At 38.4% G+C, this 20,995-nt stretch overlaps 1 protein-coding gene across 1 annotated transcript; it reads right to left on the reverse strand.

Annotated features, from left to right (window-relative positions):
* Positions 1-1,098: 1,098 nt before the first annotated feature.
* On the reverse strand, positions 1,099-6,179 carry lrrc4.2 (leucine rich repeat containing 4.2). Its single transcript, XM_088006298.1, has one exon. It carries the CDS (start codon positions 5,916-5,918, stop codon positions 3,918-3,920), a length of 2,001 nt encoding a protein of 666 aa, XP_087862424.1. The 5' UTR covers positions 5,919-6,179; the 3' UTR covers positions 1,099-3,917.
* Positions 6,180-20,995: the final 14,816 nt, after the last annotated feature.

A 20,995-nucleotide genomic window follows, 5' to 3' on the forward strand; every position in this document is an offset into this window, starting at 1 on the left:
CACATTTTTTCAGAAGAATTCTTCAGAGATTTGATCATATTTTTTTAAACTCTCCACCATAGAAACATAATTTTGTTGTATAGTGTACAATGACAAAAAATGAATTGACTGAATATTAACAATATTTTGGGGTAGATCTAAGAATTCTCTTTTTATATTTATGAAGACAGCAAAGGTTCACAAATCAAATCACAGATTGCCCAGATTTGTACATAAGTCCAGATTTGTCAAATGCATATCAGTTTTTATGCCTGTATCATTTTAAAGTGAGTCTAATCATTACTAAGCAAAAATCACTACTATTTTTTTTTTCCTTTTCTATTCACAGAAATAAAATAAGGATTTGGTAATTACCTATTTGTTTTAAGGAGTCAGTTACATATAGAATTGTCAAGTTCACATCTCATTAGTCTAGGGGTCTTAGTTTTTAAAGGTTTGTGGGTGTAACCCCCCCCCAAAAAAAACACGTACAAACTTGACATCATGCACAAACCTGATCTACAAACAACACACAAACAGGATTGCAAAATGAGGAGAATCGCCAGTACAATTGATCTAGTGTGTGTCCGCCTTCATGAATATGCAAAGCATACATTGCGCTTTCTGATCATCAGAAATATCAATGCATGTTTTGCATACTGGGAAGAGGATATGCAAATGTAATGACTTACCATCCGTGATGCCATTAACTAAACCTAAACAAGTTTGCTAGATGCTGTTTTTGCATCTTTATTTGACCCACAAAGATATGTGCGGTGACAATGCACTTGCTCTTTTTTCTTCTTGATGCAATTCATTGTGGAATCTTTGTAAATCAACTACTTAGCATTTCAATTTTTGAACAAAAGACAAATGAATTTAAGACTCATTAAAACTGAAAAGCAGCCTTTTGGTTCAGCACAACTTGAAAGCTTTGAAGCAAACAGCTTTGGCATTGTTACTGGGATAATAGTAAAGCAGTTGCAGTATCCCTATAGTATATACAAATCATACACATCTTGCCTGTTAGTCTAATTTTTTAATACTCTGATTACCCAAAATGCTTCTGGAAAAAACAATTTAATTAGGTTTAGGAATTCACCAACACTCCAAGCGTGATTGGCAGTTTATGAGCAGACTCTGTCAACTTAATTTTATTATTTCAAAATAAAAATCTCAAACTTAGTCATAACAAGTGGTCAGGCGAAAGGCACCAACCTTCATATTCAGAGCTAACAATAAAAGCTAACACTCCAGTTTGACATCACATACCTGGGCAGCGCTTCACAAGAACGACTTCACTGTCAGGAAAAATATTGTGTTTTTTTAATTCCACAAGATCTCCTGTTATGGTATCTTATTACACTCCAAATATGAAACAAAATACGAATGTGTAAAAAAAAAAAAAGCACATTATGACCAGGGTTTAGCAGATGATCTGTGATCCTGTGGGCTCGTTTCTCTTTAAAACAACTTTCAGATTTAAACATTAAATATAAATGAAGCAGATTCTACCAGAAAACTGAAAATTGGCCACAATATGATCTGTTGGCAGGAAAATTATCCATAACATTTGGTCAAATCGAGCCAGAAATACTTCAGACACAAATCATCTTTCTCCCATGAACATTAGGGGTACAAATAATGGTGCAATGAGTGAGTTTGTCTCAAAACAATTATTTTTTAAGATGTTTTTTTGTCACTGCATAAATGTATTCAAATTGAATGTTACTTTTTTTAAAATTAAATTTGAGATTATTACAGAAAAAGGACGTTTTTAAAAATGATTTCCCCAAATATTTGTCAGGGGTGCCAACAACTCTGCTTGATGTACGATAATAGTCACGTGCAGTGCTGAAAATGTAAATGAGATATTGGTGGCGCTTTCAATTCACAATGCTTTAATATTTTCACAAGTGTCGTATTTTAATTTCCTCTTCATATCAAGTTTCTTCAGCATTAGAAAAATTGCACTGAAATATAAAACTTTCAAATGACCATTGACCTACACCTTTGAATAGCATGTGTCAAATCATTACAATATATGGAACTGGGTGACTGTAGAAATGGCAACAATTTAACATCATAGAAGAGGCATTTAAATGATCACAGAAAGAAGCCACAGTTATGGTAGCTGGCTTTGTAGCTGCATGACATCAAGATCATTGCTCAGAAATTCACTGGCACAAACAGCATCTGATGAAAGAAAAAAAAAAGCTATCATTTAAAACAAATTGCTTTCTTGTTATTAGGTGTCCTTGCAAATTGCTTAAGTTGCCTTGCACTGCAATTTATATTATTTCCATTTTTTCATGTTAACACGTCTTTTTTTTTTTCTTTTCGCAATTAATATCAGATTCAAAACATAATTAGGTCTGAGGATGAGAATGTAAGAAAAGGAATGCACAATCTGTGTATAACTGTGTCAGACATGTATTTTTCCCCTTCACAGTCACTGAGAAATCAATGTTAAGAACTAAGCTGAGGCATCAAAGACCAACAGCTTATCTGACCTGCATAGAGCCCCACTGTGGGGTATAATGCAGCATTGTACACCAATTACTTAAAGACCCATTCATGCAGACACGAAGTAAATGCATAGGACCGTACGATAAGGGTGTGGGGTAAGATACCATTTACATTACTGCCTTCAGCCTTTAAGACTAAACAACTTACACAAATATAAAGATACTGACAGAAGGAGAGAAAAAAACATCAGATGAAAGTCTTTCAGATTAGAGAAATGCAAACCAAATGATGTTTTTTATTACCTCCATTGCCTCCTTTGTTGCTCCATAAAAATAGTGTTGCCAAAAATAAAAGGTAAAATAATTTATTAGTTTGGTCCAAGGAAAAACTCCAGTGTCAGACATTCATTTGTTTGACTTCAATACTCTTGTGTTTTGTAATTCCATAAGTAGAATCATCAGCAAAGCCCCATTTTAATGCACAACATGTCTTTTCTTTTGAAAAATTAGCATTGGAATGAGCCCTTGCAGAGACGAGTCAGGCAACTGCTGTAATGCATTACTAAATTAGCCCTAAACACTACACAAGCCATTAAGAAGCATGTCAAAAACCTACAGGGAGAATACAAAATGCAACCAATGACAGAAAATAAAATTTTAGCAACAGTTGTTATTAGACTGCATGTCACCTTTGCCAGTTGAACCAGTGGATAATCATGTACACATTAAATAAACATGTTCAGATGCGCTACAAAAAAAAAAAAGCACCGGCACTGTCTAAAGAAATACAACGTTGCGCCAGCAAACACAGAGTTAATCCTTAGCTGCAGAAATTCACTGCAGTCCAAAAGCATTTGGCTGATAGCTACCAAACACCATGATTTATCCTGGCTATTTTGCTGCTATAGGACAAATGTTTATGTCTATCATTATTTAACTAATGCTTTTTTTGTTGTTGTTGTTCCTTAGTTAGGGAATTCCATTTTATTGCATATTATATTTGGCACAGTAAAAACAGGAGTTTGCATGTTGAATTGCAATTATAAACTGGTGCCTTTATGAAGAGTTTTACTTTTCCCTAAGTGGGGTGAAAAAAAAACAAACTAAATGCCTCTTTACTTACATTAGACAGTACCACTCTCTACTTTCAGTCAGAAAAGCAAATTATTTTATTTTTTTTTTTTTAAATAGAAGTCATCAGATATTAGAAAATAGTTTCAAATTATTTTTCTTTCTTGATATATTCTGCTTTTTTTTTAAACCAATGTCTGGCTGGAGTTTCAGTCATATATATTTTTCATATTTATATATTTATGTATAGGCATATACAAGAAAAAAAGTCTGTTTTGCACTTCTGTACAAAAGAAAGTTGACATTTTGCTCTTTGTGCATTATATTGCATGGACTGGTGAGCAGATTTGAGAACAGAGGATTGGACCGAGTCATAAATAGATCCACAGGGAGTGTAATTCAGATTTGGGTCTCTTGAACTTTCTCCTTGCCGTGAGAGGTCATTATGACATAGGGATCAGCAATGATGCTGATGTGGCTGTGGTGCTGTCTGACTGAGCGATGGAGAGAGTTGTTCTGGGTCCAGTGAGCCCCATAGCTCCCTTGTCGGGATGACGAGGAAGAAGACACATATCCAGGTTTAAATGTGTTGCTGTTGTGTTCCACTAAAGTCGGCAGTACCAAACCTGTTTCGTCAGAGCCACTAGATCCGGATGTAGGTGGTGGAACAGGTGGAACCTCTTCCTCCATTTGTATGATTTCTATGGTCCTGGCTGCAGCCACAGTACTTCTCTGCTGATGCCTCTTACGCAGTTTATAGAATGCTATCAACATGGCGGCTGCCAGCAATGTAACAGCTACAAAACAGCCAATGATGATTTTTGTGGTTTTCATCATCTCATCCAGACTGGCAGGTGGCCCACTAGGGACTCTGGCTGTAGGAATTGACACCTGCCTTGGAGTTTGGGTATTTTGGAACAGCACAGTTGGTGTGGAGATGAAAACAGGTTGAAAAACAGAGGGTGAAGCGGGTAAAGTGGGCTTGGGCTTAGGTGTCTCCTCCACTGTGGGCTCTAACACTTCCACTGTGACAGTTGTAAAATAGGATAGGTTAGAAGTGTTAAGTTCAGCATTGCTGACATTGAGATAGGCAGAAGCATTGGAATTGCCTGCCATGTTGCTCACCATGCAAGTGTATACTCCCGTGTCTGAAGGGAGAACATTGGAAAAGTTGAGTGTCCCATCATTTAGAACAGATATCCTTGGATGAGCTGAGCTATGGGTTAACACAGTCCCATTGGGGAGAAGCCATCGGACAGAGCTCATTGCTGCTGTACGACACTTCATTTCCGCCACCCTTGCAGCAGAAATGTTTAGATCTCTTGGAGCATCGAGTATGACTGGCGCTGAACACTGAAACGTTGTTTGATCAACTTCCACTAAGTATCTTCCTCTCATCTGGACTGGAGTGTGGCAGCGTCCACAACAGGTGGAGTTTGTGGGAATATTTTCTCTGAGCCACCAGGAAAGCCAAACTACATCACAATCACAGCGCCAAGGGTTATGGTGTAGATGTAGCTCCACCAGGTACTGTAGAGGGGTGAACAGGTTATGGGGAAGGGACGATAAATTATTATGGGCCAGATTCAACTCCACCAAAGCAGTGATGTCATCGAATGCATTCCTCTCAATGATGGTAATGGCAGAGTTCATAATCCAAAGTTTACGCAAATTCTTCAGCCCACGGAAGGCCCCGGGCTTTAGCTCTGGGAAAACATTTTCAGAAATCTCCAACTCCTCCAGTCCCAAGAGAGGTGACAAATTTGGAAACTCCCTCAAACTGCACATCCCTAAATTCAGGTACTTGAGGTTATGAAGACCCTCAAAAGCCCCTTCAGAGATGTACTCCAACTTCCTCAACTCTCCCAGGTCTAGTCTCATGAGTGAGGGAACTCGGTTAAAGGCATAAGAGGGAATGCTCTCAATTGGATTGTTTCTGAGCCAAAGCTCTCTCAGTTTTGAAAGATACTCAAAAGCTCCACTTGGTATGACTGTTAGTCTGTTGTCAAACAACTCCAGGGTATTGAGGCTAGTCAAACCATTAAAAGCCCCCACTTCAATCTGCCTGATTGCATTTCTGCCCAACTGCAACACCTCCAGATGATGCAAATGTCTGAAGGTATCTGCTTGTATGGTCTCTATGCTGTTCTCCATCAGATTCAGGTACCTGGTGTTGGCTGGGATGTTCGGAGGAACCCTGATCAGGCCTCTGCGGGTGCACACCACCTTGCTGAGCTGGTTAGTGCAGGAGCAAACACCTGGACAGTTCTGTGGGATTGTGGAACCCAACTCCGGCCCTGTGGACTGGCACATACTGAGAGCAGGCACCATGAGGGAAACCACGGCTAGCAGGGCTGTGTTCCAGGTAGACTGCACATTAACCTGGGCCAACGGACTCATGGTGTGGAGGGCTCATTATTCTGCATGGTGGGGGGAGACGGGACACACCGAAGGACAGACCACCCTAGCCTGGCTGGAGCAGCTCAAGGCTCCCAAGTTCCATCGACAGTGCAGGAAGATGCTGCATCGACATTTTTGTGTGAAGGAATGGAGGGGGAAACAGGCAGAAAAAGAATGAGAAAGGTTATTCTAAGAAAAGCAGCCGAGAAAAAGCAGATCAGCAATGAAACAAAAAGGCTGAGCAACAACAATACTAACTTACCTCATTAGTTTAAAGGTGCTCCATTTTCCCAAAAGTTAAAAGCAACAGCCATGAGTCATATTAACTGAGAAGTCCTTTCCATCAAATGACAGAAGATAAATTCTCTCTTGTCCTCGTCTTTTGAAAAAGTGATGCAACTCTTTTTGTTGTTGTTTTTTTAGCCAAGGATATAAAATGTCTTCTTAAATTTAAAAACAAAAACCAGCTAAGAAAACACTGAGAGCAAAAGGTAAGGCCATGAAATCTTAGCAGGTGCTTAGATCCTTTCTTCCTCCACTGACTCCCCTCCTGCCAGGCTGCAGATTCCAAAATGCTGCTCCACCATGGATAAATCACAATGATCCATTACGTAGCTGATTGCCACAGAGGAGCAGGAAAGATGGGACTAACTGAAATTAAAGAAAAAAATCCCCCTCTCTGTCATCTCCTGGTACATGTGTTGGCTCGTTGGTTGGTTGCCTGTTTGGGTGAGAGACCTCCCTTACTGTGACTTTGCCAAGGGCTTGTCGGTCGCTGATTAGCCCTGTTGTGACAGAGAGTGGGAGACAAAAAAAGACTAAAGAACTCCCGGCACAGTCATCACCCTTTTCGCTCATCCTCTGCTTTCCTCTTGCTTCCTCCCAATGTTGGGCTGGCCCCGGTCAGAGCAGCTGCATGCTGCCGTGTGCACAGTTAGCAGTAATCCGTCTATTCCTCCTGGGGGGAAGGGGGTAGAGGGTGGTGGGAGAGATGGTGGCGGTGTGTGGAGGGGCGGTGGGGGGGATACGCTGCACTGTCGGAGCTTTGCAAAAGGCTGACGGAAGAGAGAGGGAAAAAGAGAGAGAGAACACACTTGTCCTCTCCTGCAACAAGAGAGAAGCGAAAAGATGACGCTGGGAGGACAACAGTGGAAGTGGGTTCCGTGTCTGTATCCATAAACAAGGGGAAAAAAATGTTGGGAATTATCTTCTTCGCTTTTTGTTTTGTCCCATGGACTGTCTCCTGCAGTGTCCTTCTGCTGGCGTTTTTTTGTTATTTCTTTCTGCGGGGCTGAGGTAGTAAGTTGTGGCTGTTAGCCATGTGTGTGTGGATGTCAGACTTGACGCTGGCTGGTGGACTGCTGCAGTAGTCGGAGTAGCACAGAGAGAGAGAGAGAGAGAGAGAGAGAGAGAGAGAGAGAGAGAGAGAGAGCGCATGTGGAGCTTAAAAGAAAAGGAGAGGAAGAATCGCTGATAGATTAAGAGCAAAAGAAAGATAGAGTGTGCAAAGCAGAGTTTGCGAGGGAGAGATGGAAAGCCACGCGAGCACTCTCATAGCCAGCCCACCGTCACAGAAACAGCAGGAGCAGCATTCTTATCCTCATCTCTTTTTCTTGTTTATTCTCTCCAATCTCTCTCTTTTCTCTGCCCCCCCCCCTTTCCCCCCCAGTCCAATGTGTGTCGGTGTTGCAGGCAGCTAAGATGCTCGCTCTGCCCCCTCCCTTTGTCCTTCAGTGGGAACGTGAATGTACTGCTGACGCACTCCTCTCAGCTGCTCAGCCAGCCTAAGAGCAGTGCATTGGTTTGATGCAGTGTTCCTGTGTATTAACACATTCAGCCTCCCCATCTCTTCCTCTCCCTCCCTTCACTGTAAGTATCTTCACCTCTCTTTCTCTTCCCCCCCTCAATTTCTCACATGTTCAGCCCCCTTACCTTCTTTCGTCACTCAAACTCTCCCCTGCTCATTCCTCGCCACTCTAACTTGCGGTCTGTCTGGAAGCTCCCTCTCTTCAGCCAATTATTTAAATTGTTGCTCCCAATTCCTATACGTAAAAAAAAGTCAGACTTTGAACACCAGGTCCATATATGTTTCACATTTCCTGTGTTTTTTTTTGTTTTGTTTTTTTCTCAAACTTGAGTTCACCAGTTAACCAGAGTTTTCTACAGTGGCGTTGCTGCTTTTCTGCACCTCCTGAAAGTCAGGCTGCTGTGAATGCGCCTGATGCAGAAGAATCAAAATGAAAAGAAGAAGAAAAAATTAACATAGTTGTTCCTTAATTTCTCAGGTGTCTAGAATTTATTATGTGAGTGAGGGGGTCAGAGGGTCTGTGACATCAGAGGATGCTGAAAATGCTGACTCTGCTTCTCCGCTGGGCAGTCTTCTCTGTAGGGAGGAGAAAGATGAAAGGGCTTGCACAGTGTTATCTTTTGGAAAGATGAGAAAAAGACAGAAGAGGAGAGACTTGCCAAATGAAAGTGTGTTTGAGAGGGCGGGGGGTTGGGCAGAAGACGACACATCCACGTCCTTGGTGGATTGGCAAAAAGAGAAAAAGGAGAAAAGAGAAAAATAGTAAAAGAGAAAGAGTATAAGGGAGAAGGAATGAGAGAAGACAAACTGAATTTCTGCCACAGTAATATGGCACTGAGGGAAAAAAATGAAAGGAAATGATGATTAAAGATGAGTAGTTGGACAATAGTGTTGATATTGCTGTGTTAGGCATCATTTAAGTGTAGTAGAAAACGCCTCCTATTCTTAACTCAGTTAATGATGAGGTGCAGCCAAAGGTGGACCAACAACGTATTAAGTAAAGGCTGTATACTTGCATAAATGTGATTTCTCGGTTTTCAATTTTTAATAAATTTGCAAAACACTCCAAGCTTTTTTAACATATTTGTCTGTAGAATTTTGAGGAAAGAGATTAATTTAGAACTATTTGAAAGAACGGTGTACCATATCAAAATGTGCAAAAAAATAAAATAAAATTAAGCGCTGCGAATACGTTTTGAATGCATCGTGCCTGAGGACAGGAAACCTCACAAACATGCTTTTTACTGTGAGAGGAATTTGAAGTGCCTGAAGTTCTCCCTGTACATGCCTAGAGAGAACCCAGGCACGTACAGGGAGAACATGCAAATTCATTGCCCATGTCAGGGGCCCAGGGCCTTCTTGCTACAAGAAAACATCTGAAATGTAAATAAAACAACTTTTCCCCCCCAAAAATTGATACGTCTTTTACATTGAGAGATGATTGTTTTAAACTTATTTGTTCAAAATTTTCTGGCCCCTGGTAAATTTTGAGTTCAATTCTATTTGTCAGTTTGGATTTAAAACAGTTTTAAATTATTTATTTTATTCTTCCCCCTCCACCCCCATCTTAAAAACCCAGGATTTTAACTGGAGTGTTTCGACTTTTTATATCGAATGTATATTAATATTATTTGCATCTGCCAACATGGAACAGCATGATACTGATAATATGTTTTTCCAGCAATATTTAAGAGGAGAGGTTGGAGATGCTCCATCATAAATAAGCAAGTCTGTCTATCTTTGAACTTTTGTTGTTTGGAGCTAAATCATAGTTCAAACAACAAAGAGAATAAGTGGAACTTGATTCTGTTTGTTTTGTGCAACAAAGGATGAAGTTGAGAGGGTCAGTAGAAAAGAAAAGACAAGGATGAGTGTTATTGACAAACTTTGAGGTGAAATACTTGAATAGAGGTAAAATTTGAGAGGAACAAGTTAACTGGAGTGATTGTCCCACTTTTGTCAGTTTTAGTTATAGGTTAAATATTGAAAACAAAAAACAGAAAGAGATGGAAAATGAGTTGGAGTCTGTTGAGAGAGACCAGTAGAGCAGGAGGGAAATAAAACGATTAGCTAAGGCGGGTAGACAGGGTTGGTAAAATAATTGATGGCCATGGTTGTAGCTGCTACGGTAATAATATTACAGATGCAAGAGCATGCAAAGGTCACTTAGCATATTGAATATGTAATTATTTCTTTTGCTGTCTTTATGCCAGCCATCGTTTTCCATTTTTTACTTATTGTCTTGGTCTGTTTATGTGCTCCAATTTTCAGGATCGGGGTGAGTATTTGGGCTTTTGTGTTCCTGTTTGAACACAAAACCATGAGAAGAGGGTCTCTGCTGGAGGGCACGACTCTCCTGTTTACCACACACCAGGTTACTATCAGGTCAGCTGGATGCTGGTGATAAAATGAGTAGTTGAAGGACCTCTCTTTCTCTGATGGTAAACCTTTCTGGGTATTGTTAAACCTCTGTCATTACTATCCTTTTGTGTACTCAAGTGAACGTAATTTAGATTCTGAAGTTTACTTTGCTTGTTTCTCCCGGCTATTCCGGTACCTTCCAGGTTGAAGCTGTCACAGGTGACCTCGTTTTTGTCAAAGACTCACCCTTCCAACGCGATCCTCCTCCTTTGGTTTCTCAGTTCGTGGATGCTTTGGTTGCTTCATCACTTTTCACCTGTGTCTGCCTGCCCCATTCTCAGACGTCCTCTGCTCAGACCCTGCTGGACTTCTCACTCAGGTTCCAATGGCAAATAAAGGATTCCCTTCTGACAAGCTCCATTTCCAGACACCAACATCTTTCACCCACCGCCTGGATCTCCAAGCCTCTCTGGCATCTGTTTTTCATCCTGGAACTGTAAGATCTCCTCTCAACATCTTGCATGATTCAACCAACTTGTGCTCCCCCTTCTAACCATTGCCTCTCCTTTCTGGACACCGTAGAAACTTGAAATCCTGACCCAATTTGTGTGTGTCTTGCCATTTATAAAACATACATTTTCTAATTCTGTTGACCCACCTGATTCTCCACAAGGGTCAGAAAACTTTAACATCAACAGCTCAATAGAGAGAGAAAAAACACTCTCAGCTTCTGAGAATGATTTTTTTTAAAGAACTATAAAAAGTGGGTCAGGGCAAGGATTTATTGTCATCTGAGAATTTATTTTTATGGAGCTGTACATTAAAATGAATGTTATGACACTGTTTTATGGTTGGATATCACTTTTTTTCTTCTTTATTTTTGCAAATTATATAGCTGGAATAAAATAAGGAAAAACACTATGTTTAAAGTATAATTTTCAGGATTATGAATGACATGAATTACAGTTGAGCCCTTTTGTGTGTTTTGTCTGACTTATGCCTGACAGAAAAGGTTTTATTAAGTTTCTAATGGACTCATTCATCATCCAGTGTATTTGTATAGCTGATTTCAGCGATAAGGTTGAATGCTGCTTCTCCATGTTTGGTTTTCTTTCTGGGAATGCAGAATTGCCTAACTGTAATTTCCCTATTATTTCTGTATCTATGTTATATTAGCATGCCTAACACTGGGTCTTTGAAAGTTCCACAAGCCATAGCAGGTTTCTAGAATTAATCCATGGAGTAGCATTTACTTTAGATTCAGAATAAGTTTTTTAGGATATAAAACAAAGTGATCTTCCAGTCTAATTTAGTGCAACTCTGGATCATAATGTTCTGCTTTAAAAAAATAAATTAAAAATAAAGTCAGAACATGCTGTCCCTCCTCAATAGAAAATGGGATGCAGACTTTATCACTTGTTCTTCACACCACCCCACTTTAAAAATCAGAAATCATCTTGTGCAGACAAATATTGATATATAGTAAGATGACTATTGTCCATTTTAAATTGGCTGTCTGGGACTGAGGTGTCTAAAATGATTTCCCCGTAACTTCCTCTCCTTAGAAACACTCGCCAAATTTTACTGAGAGACAGAAAAGCATTGCTAAGCCTGCCAAAAGATTTGCCCAGAAGCCTCCTTCCATTCTGACATTTTCAAAACACTTCCCCTGAGACAGTTTCCTGGCATCCCAACCAAAAGCTCAAATTACCTAAGCTGTGTTCTGCTTATTTCAAAAGAGCAGCAACTTCACTTTCCCTGTTAATCTTAGATGCTTTGAATTATTCCTCAAACCCTACTGATTACCTCTGTTAGAGTCATGTTTCTTCAAGACTGACTATCAGTTAAAAGAGGTAGTTTATAAATATATTCCAATATAAATGTTAACATGTTTTTAATATATGTAAATTTAGGCACACCTGTATCATTACACAAACCCCCGTTGTGATATTTAAATTATGTTTCCATATAAATGTTATGCTGGTGATGAGGCCAGGCTGCATTAATTTAACTTCTAGCCACACATTTTGGCATTTCTCAAATTCTCAAAGGAATGCAACGCTTAAGTCTAAACAAGATCTAATAAAGTGCATTTTGTAAAATATAATTTTTTTTTGTGACATAAATTACATATGTATATTGCTAAGGTATAAGATGGATACCTTATTTTGTGGTAAGAGTGCAGTCAATGCTCATTACAAACCATAATAAAATTAAGAGGTTCTATATTTGAAAATGGCAAACCCTAATGCACAAAAACATGAAAATAAAACAAGGTACCGCTATTTAAACTTCAGAATCAGAATCGGCTTTATTTGCCAAGTTCAAACAAGGAGTTTGACTTTGGCTTCTGTCGCCACCATCATAACAGTCTCAAAGAGCAAACTATACTAAATAACAAGAACACTTAAATGAGAACAAGAGCAGTATTTATGAGTTAGTGTGTGTTCTGTTATGTGATCTATTTTAAATCTTTCATCCTGTAAAGTGTTGCCAGCTCGTCGTGTGGCGCAGAGGTTGAGTTGTCGCCCCGTGTACAGAGGCTACAGACCTCCATGCGGCCGCCTCGACCTTGAGTCCTGTTCTCGGTTCCTTTTCCGCATGTCTTTCCTCCCTTCTCTCTTTCCCTTTCCTATTGCAGTACTGTCAAACAAAGGCAACAAAGTTGCCAAAAATGTGGTTTTGAAAAGAAAAGACAATACAATATGCACATTCATGATCAGTGCTTTATTTTTATATTTTGTACGACATAAAAAAAAGGGGAAATATATCCTTTGAAAATCAAGGGCTAAATGTAGAGGTGCTTAAAGAAAGGGGATCAACTGAGAAGGAAACTTTTACTTTTGAAAATTTGCATTATTATAACTGCAAAATATGGAATCATTTATTTTGATCAATATGTTTTTATTTAGAATCTCTCCTCCCTCCAGTAGAAGGCAGAATTAACTATCATAGATTTGGAGTGCCATTCCCTGATATGTTCTATCAAAGTCAAGTATCTCTGAAGCCGTGTTTTAGTTTTCCGTCTTTTATATTGTACTAGTCCACATTTTTAGTGCAACATTGTTCATAAGTTAGAAGGGGTAAAACTTAGCATTCAGGGACAAACAGTATTTCACAGAGGTTAAACACATGGCACACTATCTGGAAAGTTGGAGTCAATACATCACTGAGATGTTGGCAGTTGTGGCAGATGGTTAAATATTGCTGGTAAATATTTGTAGGGTTAAGGTCACATGTTGCAAACCTCATTGACATCCTACCCTACAAAACTGGGAGAGGGTGAAATGGACCATTCCAAGTTTTAAAAAGCTAAATCAACATAACCCTAAAAGACAAACATTTGTGTCTGCAGCAATGTCTTCTTGCGTGTGTGTGTGTGCGTGTGTGTGTTTGGGGCAAATCTTTAGCTCCTCTGAGGGTTTTATGTTTTGACATTAGATGTCTCGATGGCAGCACCAGTCAGCAGTTGTGGGGCTGTCAGTTAATGAGTTTCACTTGAGACTTGCATGTTTCTCTCTGGCGCTGCTCTTTTTTTATGCTAACTGTCCTGAAACATGGCCAGTAGCCATAGCTCCTTTCACAACTGTTGAAGGCTGGAGACTGGCAATCTGTGCTGACAGAGCAATCACAGGCGTAAACACATATGTCATAAAAGTGAAGAGCATGGTAGGCCAAGACTGATGGTGCTTCTTACATCTCCTTTAGCTGCCACCAACTGTCAAATTAACACTGCGTAGTCTCAGTACTGCTGAAAGCAGTAGATCAACTTCCACTTTGCATACAACTAGATTTTACAAAATAATTATTCCTTGAACTATTCCAAATTTTCTCAAGTTATAGCCTCAAACTTCAATGATGTTTTTGGGCAATTTTGAAGTGGTAGCCCAAGACAAAGTGGAATACAATCTTTTTCTATGATTATAAAGTGTTATTAACACTTTCACTCGAAATAAAATCTGACCAGCTTTCTACAGATGTCACCTGAGTAGTAAGCTGACCTGGCCAGTGTATAGTGTGAATAATTGAATACATCTGTTCTGTGAAGGCCTCATAGGTATTTTGGAGAACATTAGTGAACAAACCACATCAAGTTTAAGGAACACAGCCTGGTAGCAGATCAGGGTCAAAGTTGTAGAGACCTTCAAATCAGAATGAGTTAATAAAACAATGTTGTATCCTAAATGTGGATGTATCAAAGAGAAGGGACACAGTGCATCATCTCAAAATTCTGAGAGTACAGCATGACTCTAAACCTACCATCAAAAGTCTCAAAAGGACAGCATTAAAGAATGCAGCCGGAGCCACACATTGTTTGCTGTAATTTGGAGCAATTACAGAAAACTATTTATTGTACAATCTGCAAGTTTGATCTTCATAAAAGATCAAACTTGAAATCCATCATTGACAGAAAACCATGAAAGATATGGTTTAAAGTTTGTTTCAAACCACATAGGTTACTCTAAGCACGTCATTCCAACATTAAAGCACGGTAGTGCCAGCATTATGATATGGGGATGCCTTCTTCAGTAAAGACAGGGACGTTATTCAGAGTTGATAGAAGGATGGACAGAACTAAATAAGGGTAAATCCTAGAACACTGGAGACCGGGATGGCGGCCCACCTTCCAACAGCACAACAACCTTCAACATATAAGCAAATTTGTTTCAGAAGAACTAAATCCAGTTAAGAAGCTTTGACAGGACATGAGAAGTTTCCAGATGTTCCCCATCGAACCTGAAATGGTTTTAGATATTTTGCTGAAAAGAGTCAGCAGCAGCAGCTTCGTTCTCCAAATGTAGAAATAAAGCCAACAGACTTGGCTTTATAATGTTGTGTTGGGGTGGCGAGGGCTGTTGTTTGGAGCTTCTGAATGTAACTAATAAAGTAACTTGTAATCTAACTTGGCTACTTTTGAAATCAAGTAATCAGCAAAGTAACAAAGTTACTTTTTTAATCAATCTGAAATCAAGTTATTTTTTCACGGTAACTTTGTCATCACTGTGACAGTGTGGAGGAAAGTTGAACACATTTTGATGAATTACGTCTCGTAATCTCTCTCTGACACAATCTCATATTCTGAGATTTAAAATCTGACAACATCGGTAAATATGTGACTGTATGTGACTGCTGACCTGGGCACTTTCAAGTCATTAACAAGTTAAAACTGTCATTACATTGCCTCAGCTACTGCCTTGTGTCTCTGTGGATCTCTCGCAACTCAGCCTGTGCTTAGTATGAGGGGTCTGCAAAATGCTGGAGCAGCATTTGGCCTGAGAACAGAAGAGTGGATGGTGTGAGAGAGCAGACCGGTGGAAGCAGATCAATGTGGCCTGTATTCATTAACCCTCACTCACAGCTCCTATCCCTCCCCAATCACCACTCCACCATTTTAGGACAGCAGGAGGTTATTTATTAGCTGTCCTGCCCCAGTCAGCAACATCGACCAACAATGTGAAGAGGGTTGACTCACAACAGGATGTACCGATTCCCACACTGTGGGCTAAACTTGGTGATCTATGAGTGGATGCATCCTAAAGAAATCGGGATCATGCATTTCTATTTAAAGACTGTCAGAGGCAGGAGGAGGAACTCAGACTAACTCTGTTTGCGATTTATTTAAACTGTTACATAAGAGCAAAATATGAGGTATCTGCAGAATAAGACCAGACGACATTATTTAGTTGACTGTATAAGCTTTCAGGTGGATTTGTTAAACAGCCACAAGCTACAATGAAAAACTCCTCTTGATTATTAAAATGAAGAAACTTTGACAAACCTTTCACTAAATATGTTTATGCTGTTTATGTTTATAAATGTGTATATATATATATATATATATATATATATATATATATATATATATATATATATATATATATATATATATATGTAAATGTATGTAAATATATATAGCTGCCTCTCTCTCTCTATAAATATATATATAAATCTATATTTAGATATGTATGTATATCTATATATCGATGTCAATCTATAAATATATACCTCTTTCCTTCTCTCTCTGTCTCTCTCCCTATATATATATATATATATATATATATATATATATATATATATATATATATATATATATATATATATATATATATATATATATATATATATATATACACTGCTCAAATAAAATAAAGGGAACATTTCACTATAATTTTGTGTGTGGCTCCAAATCCAGGCCTCCATTGGTTAATAAATTTGATTTCCATTGATGATTTTTGTGTGATTTTGTTGTCAGCACATTCAACTTTGTACAGAACAAAGTATTCAATGAGAATATTTCATTCATTCTGATCTAGGATGTGTTATTTTTGAGCAGTATATATACATATAAATGGGTGATTGGCGGTAATTGGAAAAAGAGCTACTGTTGTTGTTAATAGATGTGGGTTCACTCCGGGTGTTCCGGCTTCCTCCACGTTCATCAACATCAGTACTCATCTTCATCCATTGTAAGATTCTTATTTCTAATTCGAAACAAAAAACCAGGAAACCACATTTATTAATTAAATCAAGATTTATAGAAAGAAATGTAAACAGTATGGAGCAAAAATACTTCTGTGTCTAACAAAGACATCTAAACCTATAAGAATTGGGAAACATTTTGAAATGTATTTGTCTCTCTCTCTGTATGTCTGTCTGTCTGTCTGTCTATCTTATTTCATCATTATCATTTTATCATTATGCTACAGTTGTTTGTAATTTACACAAGATGAATATGGAGATGGAATGAGTTGGTTTCCTATCAAGCTATAAGAATGATAATAAACTTGCTAACAAAAATCCTCAGACCTTCAGCCCATAGGTGTTTCTAGACACAGGCCAACAGAAGTGACTTTTTGACTCACTTATATATTAAATGATGAAATATTGCCCTGTTTTCTGTTTCATTCTTCTTAATTGCCCTGTAGCCAGCAATTCATTCACATATATCTACATTTATTATTATTGATACTTTAATTAAAGATGAATTGTACAAGTTTATGTCATTGGGGCTGGGGGCGCCGATGACATGTTCGCATACACCTCAGAAAGTGTGTAGTTGCGCCCCTGTTGAACATGCTTCGTGGTTATCAAAATGACAAATTGTGTTGTCTAGTCAGGTGACATTAATAACATAAATGTTTGTTTGGTTTTGGTTTTGTGTGCTTTTATTTAGGAGTGGTCAAGCAGGAAAGTGGGTTGTGTGTGAGATAGAGAGAAGACATGGTACAGGTCATCAGGCCGGGACTCTAACCTGTGACTAAGGCCTCCATACGTGGGCCATTCTTCACCCCTGTGCCACCACCGTGCCCCTTAACTGCATGAATATTAACACTGCTTGGTCAGATGAAAAACTTTGCAGTACAATACAAGAAATAAGATGAAATGTAATCTCTTTATTTGGTAAAGGAGCAGTGAATCTGATTGCCATCTCTGCAGCCAATTTAGCCTGGAAGCTCAGAAATATATGAATAGGTAACCCTTCAATTCTTATAATGTGATACCAACTATATTATTGCTTTCTCTGACACCTGCAATTCTGTTGAGTTATTTTTATGAGCCTTATGGATCTGTGAATAGGGAACACCTAAAAACTGTACCGCAGGGAGGTCCTCGGTTTTCATATTGGGCACTACTTATACTACTGTCTACTATGTGCCTCTCTAAAAAACCCTGCTTTAAAATTAAATTGAAATAAAACTGAACTTTTTGTACGCAATGAAAAAAACAGAATGAATTCTCAACTACCAGGGATCAAATTGTGCACCATATAACAAAGGCATCCATCGCTTTTCAAACGTAGGGAATTTGAATTCAACACACTTTTGCAATTGACCCGTAGATTATGATCATCCTGATGGGCACCTCTACTGTGCAGTAACAGTTTAAATCCGACATTAGCATTTCAACATGCTGCCGGTATAAAAACGAAGTTCAGTACAAAAATGTTTTACCTCTTTGTGTCACATGAGCATAAAATGGACAGGCTGAAATTGTATTTATTTATTAACGGTAACAGATAAAGACATTGTTTCTAGATGTCTTATCTGAAAAACACGGGACATCCAGTAAAGGTTTTATCACCCTTTCTGAAGTAGATTTTTGCAGAGTATTTACTTTCCAACTTGTCCAAGCTTCTCTGAGACATTCTTTGTGCCAAGTCTCAGCCGACCTGTAAAGCAGTCAACGAGTTTGTTCAAACAAAGCCTGTTACCAACCATCTATCTAGTGACATATTGTAAACTGCATAGTTGAGCCCAAAGTATTCATGTCCTTGATAGGGACATGGGAATATCAATCTGAAAATTATTTATAACTTCTGAATAATCCATAGAAACGTTTATTTTGTGGATTACTCTGAGTGCCTGGGAACTACACTGAGATGGTCCACACATACAGACACTGGTCAGAAGAATATCTGGCAAAAACTGTACTTTTTTTTTTGTTGCAACAGAAGTACATCCATCTGCAGGAGCTGTCATTCATCTGCCACACTGCCATTATTGTCTGTCCAATGTTCGTTCATCACTTGTGACAGCTGTTCCTGCTGTCACAAGTGGCTGAATGGTAATTCTGTTTTATTTACTGTTTATTTTTTTATCTTTTGTTTTACACATATTTAATCACTGGGCAGTTTAGATTTTCATTTTCAATTAAAATCTTTGTTATTTTTATTATCCTCACTCTTTAGTTGACTATTTGCAGTGCACGCATCTAGTTTAACTTTATTTGTCAGATTGCTACACTTTGTTTGGTGGATAATATACAACAGATTTAGTTTTGTTGTGAGTCACCAGTTACCTTGGAGTTGTTCCGGGAATTCCACAAAGAAAAGAGTCCCAGCTGCTTCAATTCTCCTAAAATGGAATAACCTTTGTTCTGGCTGGAGGAAGTGAGCGCCGCTAGCATCTTGCAAACACCATCTACCCAGGATGCATTGTAAATAACATTGCAACATTTGTGTGACAATATTTGATTTAAATTTATAAAAACTAAACAGCACATGACATTTTTACTGTATTGTTTTTACATTTGAAATAAATGTCTCAAATGAATAATATTGTTACAACTAATTGTGAATACCTTTAACATAGGATAAATCTGAAGAAAATAAATATGGCAAAAAATTATTTAAGTGGCTTTTTGTGATTTCATTTATTTAGATGAAAACATTTATGGAAGTCTTGCTGACCACTGGATTGAATTCTGTCCGCCCTCAAAAAAGAAAAAAAGGTGCATCTTTCAGTCAAAGCCTTTACTACTGTTTTCCCAATTTCCTTGGCCAATCTCCTGCACACAGCTGACCATTTTATTTTAGCAATCTATCTTACAAAGTCATATCTTGTCAGACAAACAGCTCTTAACAGAAATACTGCAACTCGATGGATTTTATTGATTTTACTGTGCTGAGAACACGCTAGGTGTTTGGTAGTTGTCGAAAACAAACAACCAGTAAATTGGGTAATATCCTAATCCCTTGTCTCCCACTCAGAGGGAATCTGCACATCAGGTGAAAAAAAAATGGAGAGACAGTAAAAGAGAGAGAGAGAGAGAGTGATGAATGAAATGATGATCAGTGAACCAGTCACTGTGAGGAATAGCACTTGCTCTGATCACACTCCTGTTAAAACCCTGCACAACACGTTAACAGCTTTTAATAAATTCTGTCAACAATGCAGGCTGCTTGACGATTCTTTACCAGGAGTTTGAGGCAATGTTTGGTTGTTATGAACACTATGAGGATTGTGATGGTAATCTCAATAATTCATAGCAGCATGCCTCTGTGATGTTAAATAGTACCTGCACCTTCCACCCTCCATGAAATTAATATTCACCATGTTGCATTTATTTATAACAAATCCACTTTTTTTTTTCTTTTTCTGGATCCCATTAATGTTTTAATGAATTTAAAACAAAAAGGTCTACATTGATTGTCTTAAGTGCAAAGACAGCAATCTTGGCAGAAGTTAGATCATTTGCTACAGGTTAGTCTACAGGTTTTACATTATGATAGTAAAGCGATCACAGAGACTTTAAACCCATTAAACTGTACATGTAAGAATGACATTTAGTCATCAAGATTGTGCCAGCAAGTGTGGTATGCATTTGTATTCAGCTCCCCTAAGATGAGGTAAATTCTTGAGCATCATTTAGTAAATAAACATCTGCAATCCTAGCAAGAATAAAACCTACCACATCAAATTTAACTATTATGCTCCTGTTAGTCAATTGGCAATATTTCTACTAGAATTTGTCCTTTCATTTTCTATTACATATAATATTCCTAGAAAATAAATAAATAAATCACCTGGTGCAGTTCTGAGACATTGAACTCAACATGACTCTGACCTATTTATTGGTAATAGGTCAGAGTTTCGCCTTTGTTGTCAAACCTTTCATAAAAGTATTCAATAAGAACAAAAAAAAAACAAACAAACATCTGTATAAATCAATCCACTAATCACTTTCAAAATAAGTCAGAGTACCATCACCTTTCTTTTTTTGGACAATCATCCTAAGCACTACAGTTGTGATGTATGAAGGCAGTGTGCTGGATGGACTCCCTCTCCTCTCATATGCAAATAACATTCCCCCATGCAGCTCTGTGATTGGCTTGCTGTTATTAATATTCTGCTAGCGTGTGACTTCCTTTGCCTGGAGTTACAGTGCCAACAGGCAGCACTAAAAAGGGACTTTGTCAATGTTTGATGTCTCATGAAGTGATGCAGTGTGTACGTGCGCGTACGTGCTCGAGTGTTTGTGTGCGTGTGTATGTCTGTTTTCTAAGAAGATTCAAATTTGTGCAGCAGGAGACACTATTTCTCTCTGGCATCAGATTGAGTGGGAAGTGACCATCTTCTTCTAAATGTGATAGCAATAAAAACACCTCGATAAAATCCCTGTCTCAACT

This window comes from Poecilia mexicana, unplaced genomic scaffold (genome assembly GCF_051168715.1).
Source record: "Poecilia mexicana isolate PSO_F unplaced genomic scaffold, ASM5116871v1 scaffold_6, whole genome shotgun sequence".
Classification (NCBI taxonomy): domain Eukaryota; kingdom Metazoa; phylum Chordata; class Actinopteri; order Cyprinodontiformes; family Poeciliidae; genus Poecilia; species Poecilia mexicana.

Bases quoted from the DNA above. Each gene is read 5' to 3' on its own strand.
- lrrc4.2 (XM_088006298.1), bottom strand. From the start codon at position 5,918: ATGAGTCCGTTGGCCCAGGTTAATGTGCAGTCTACCTGGAACACAGCC.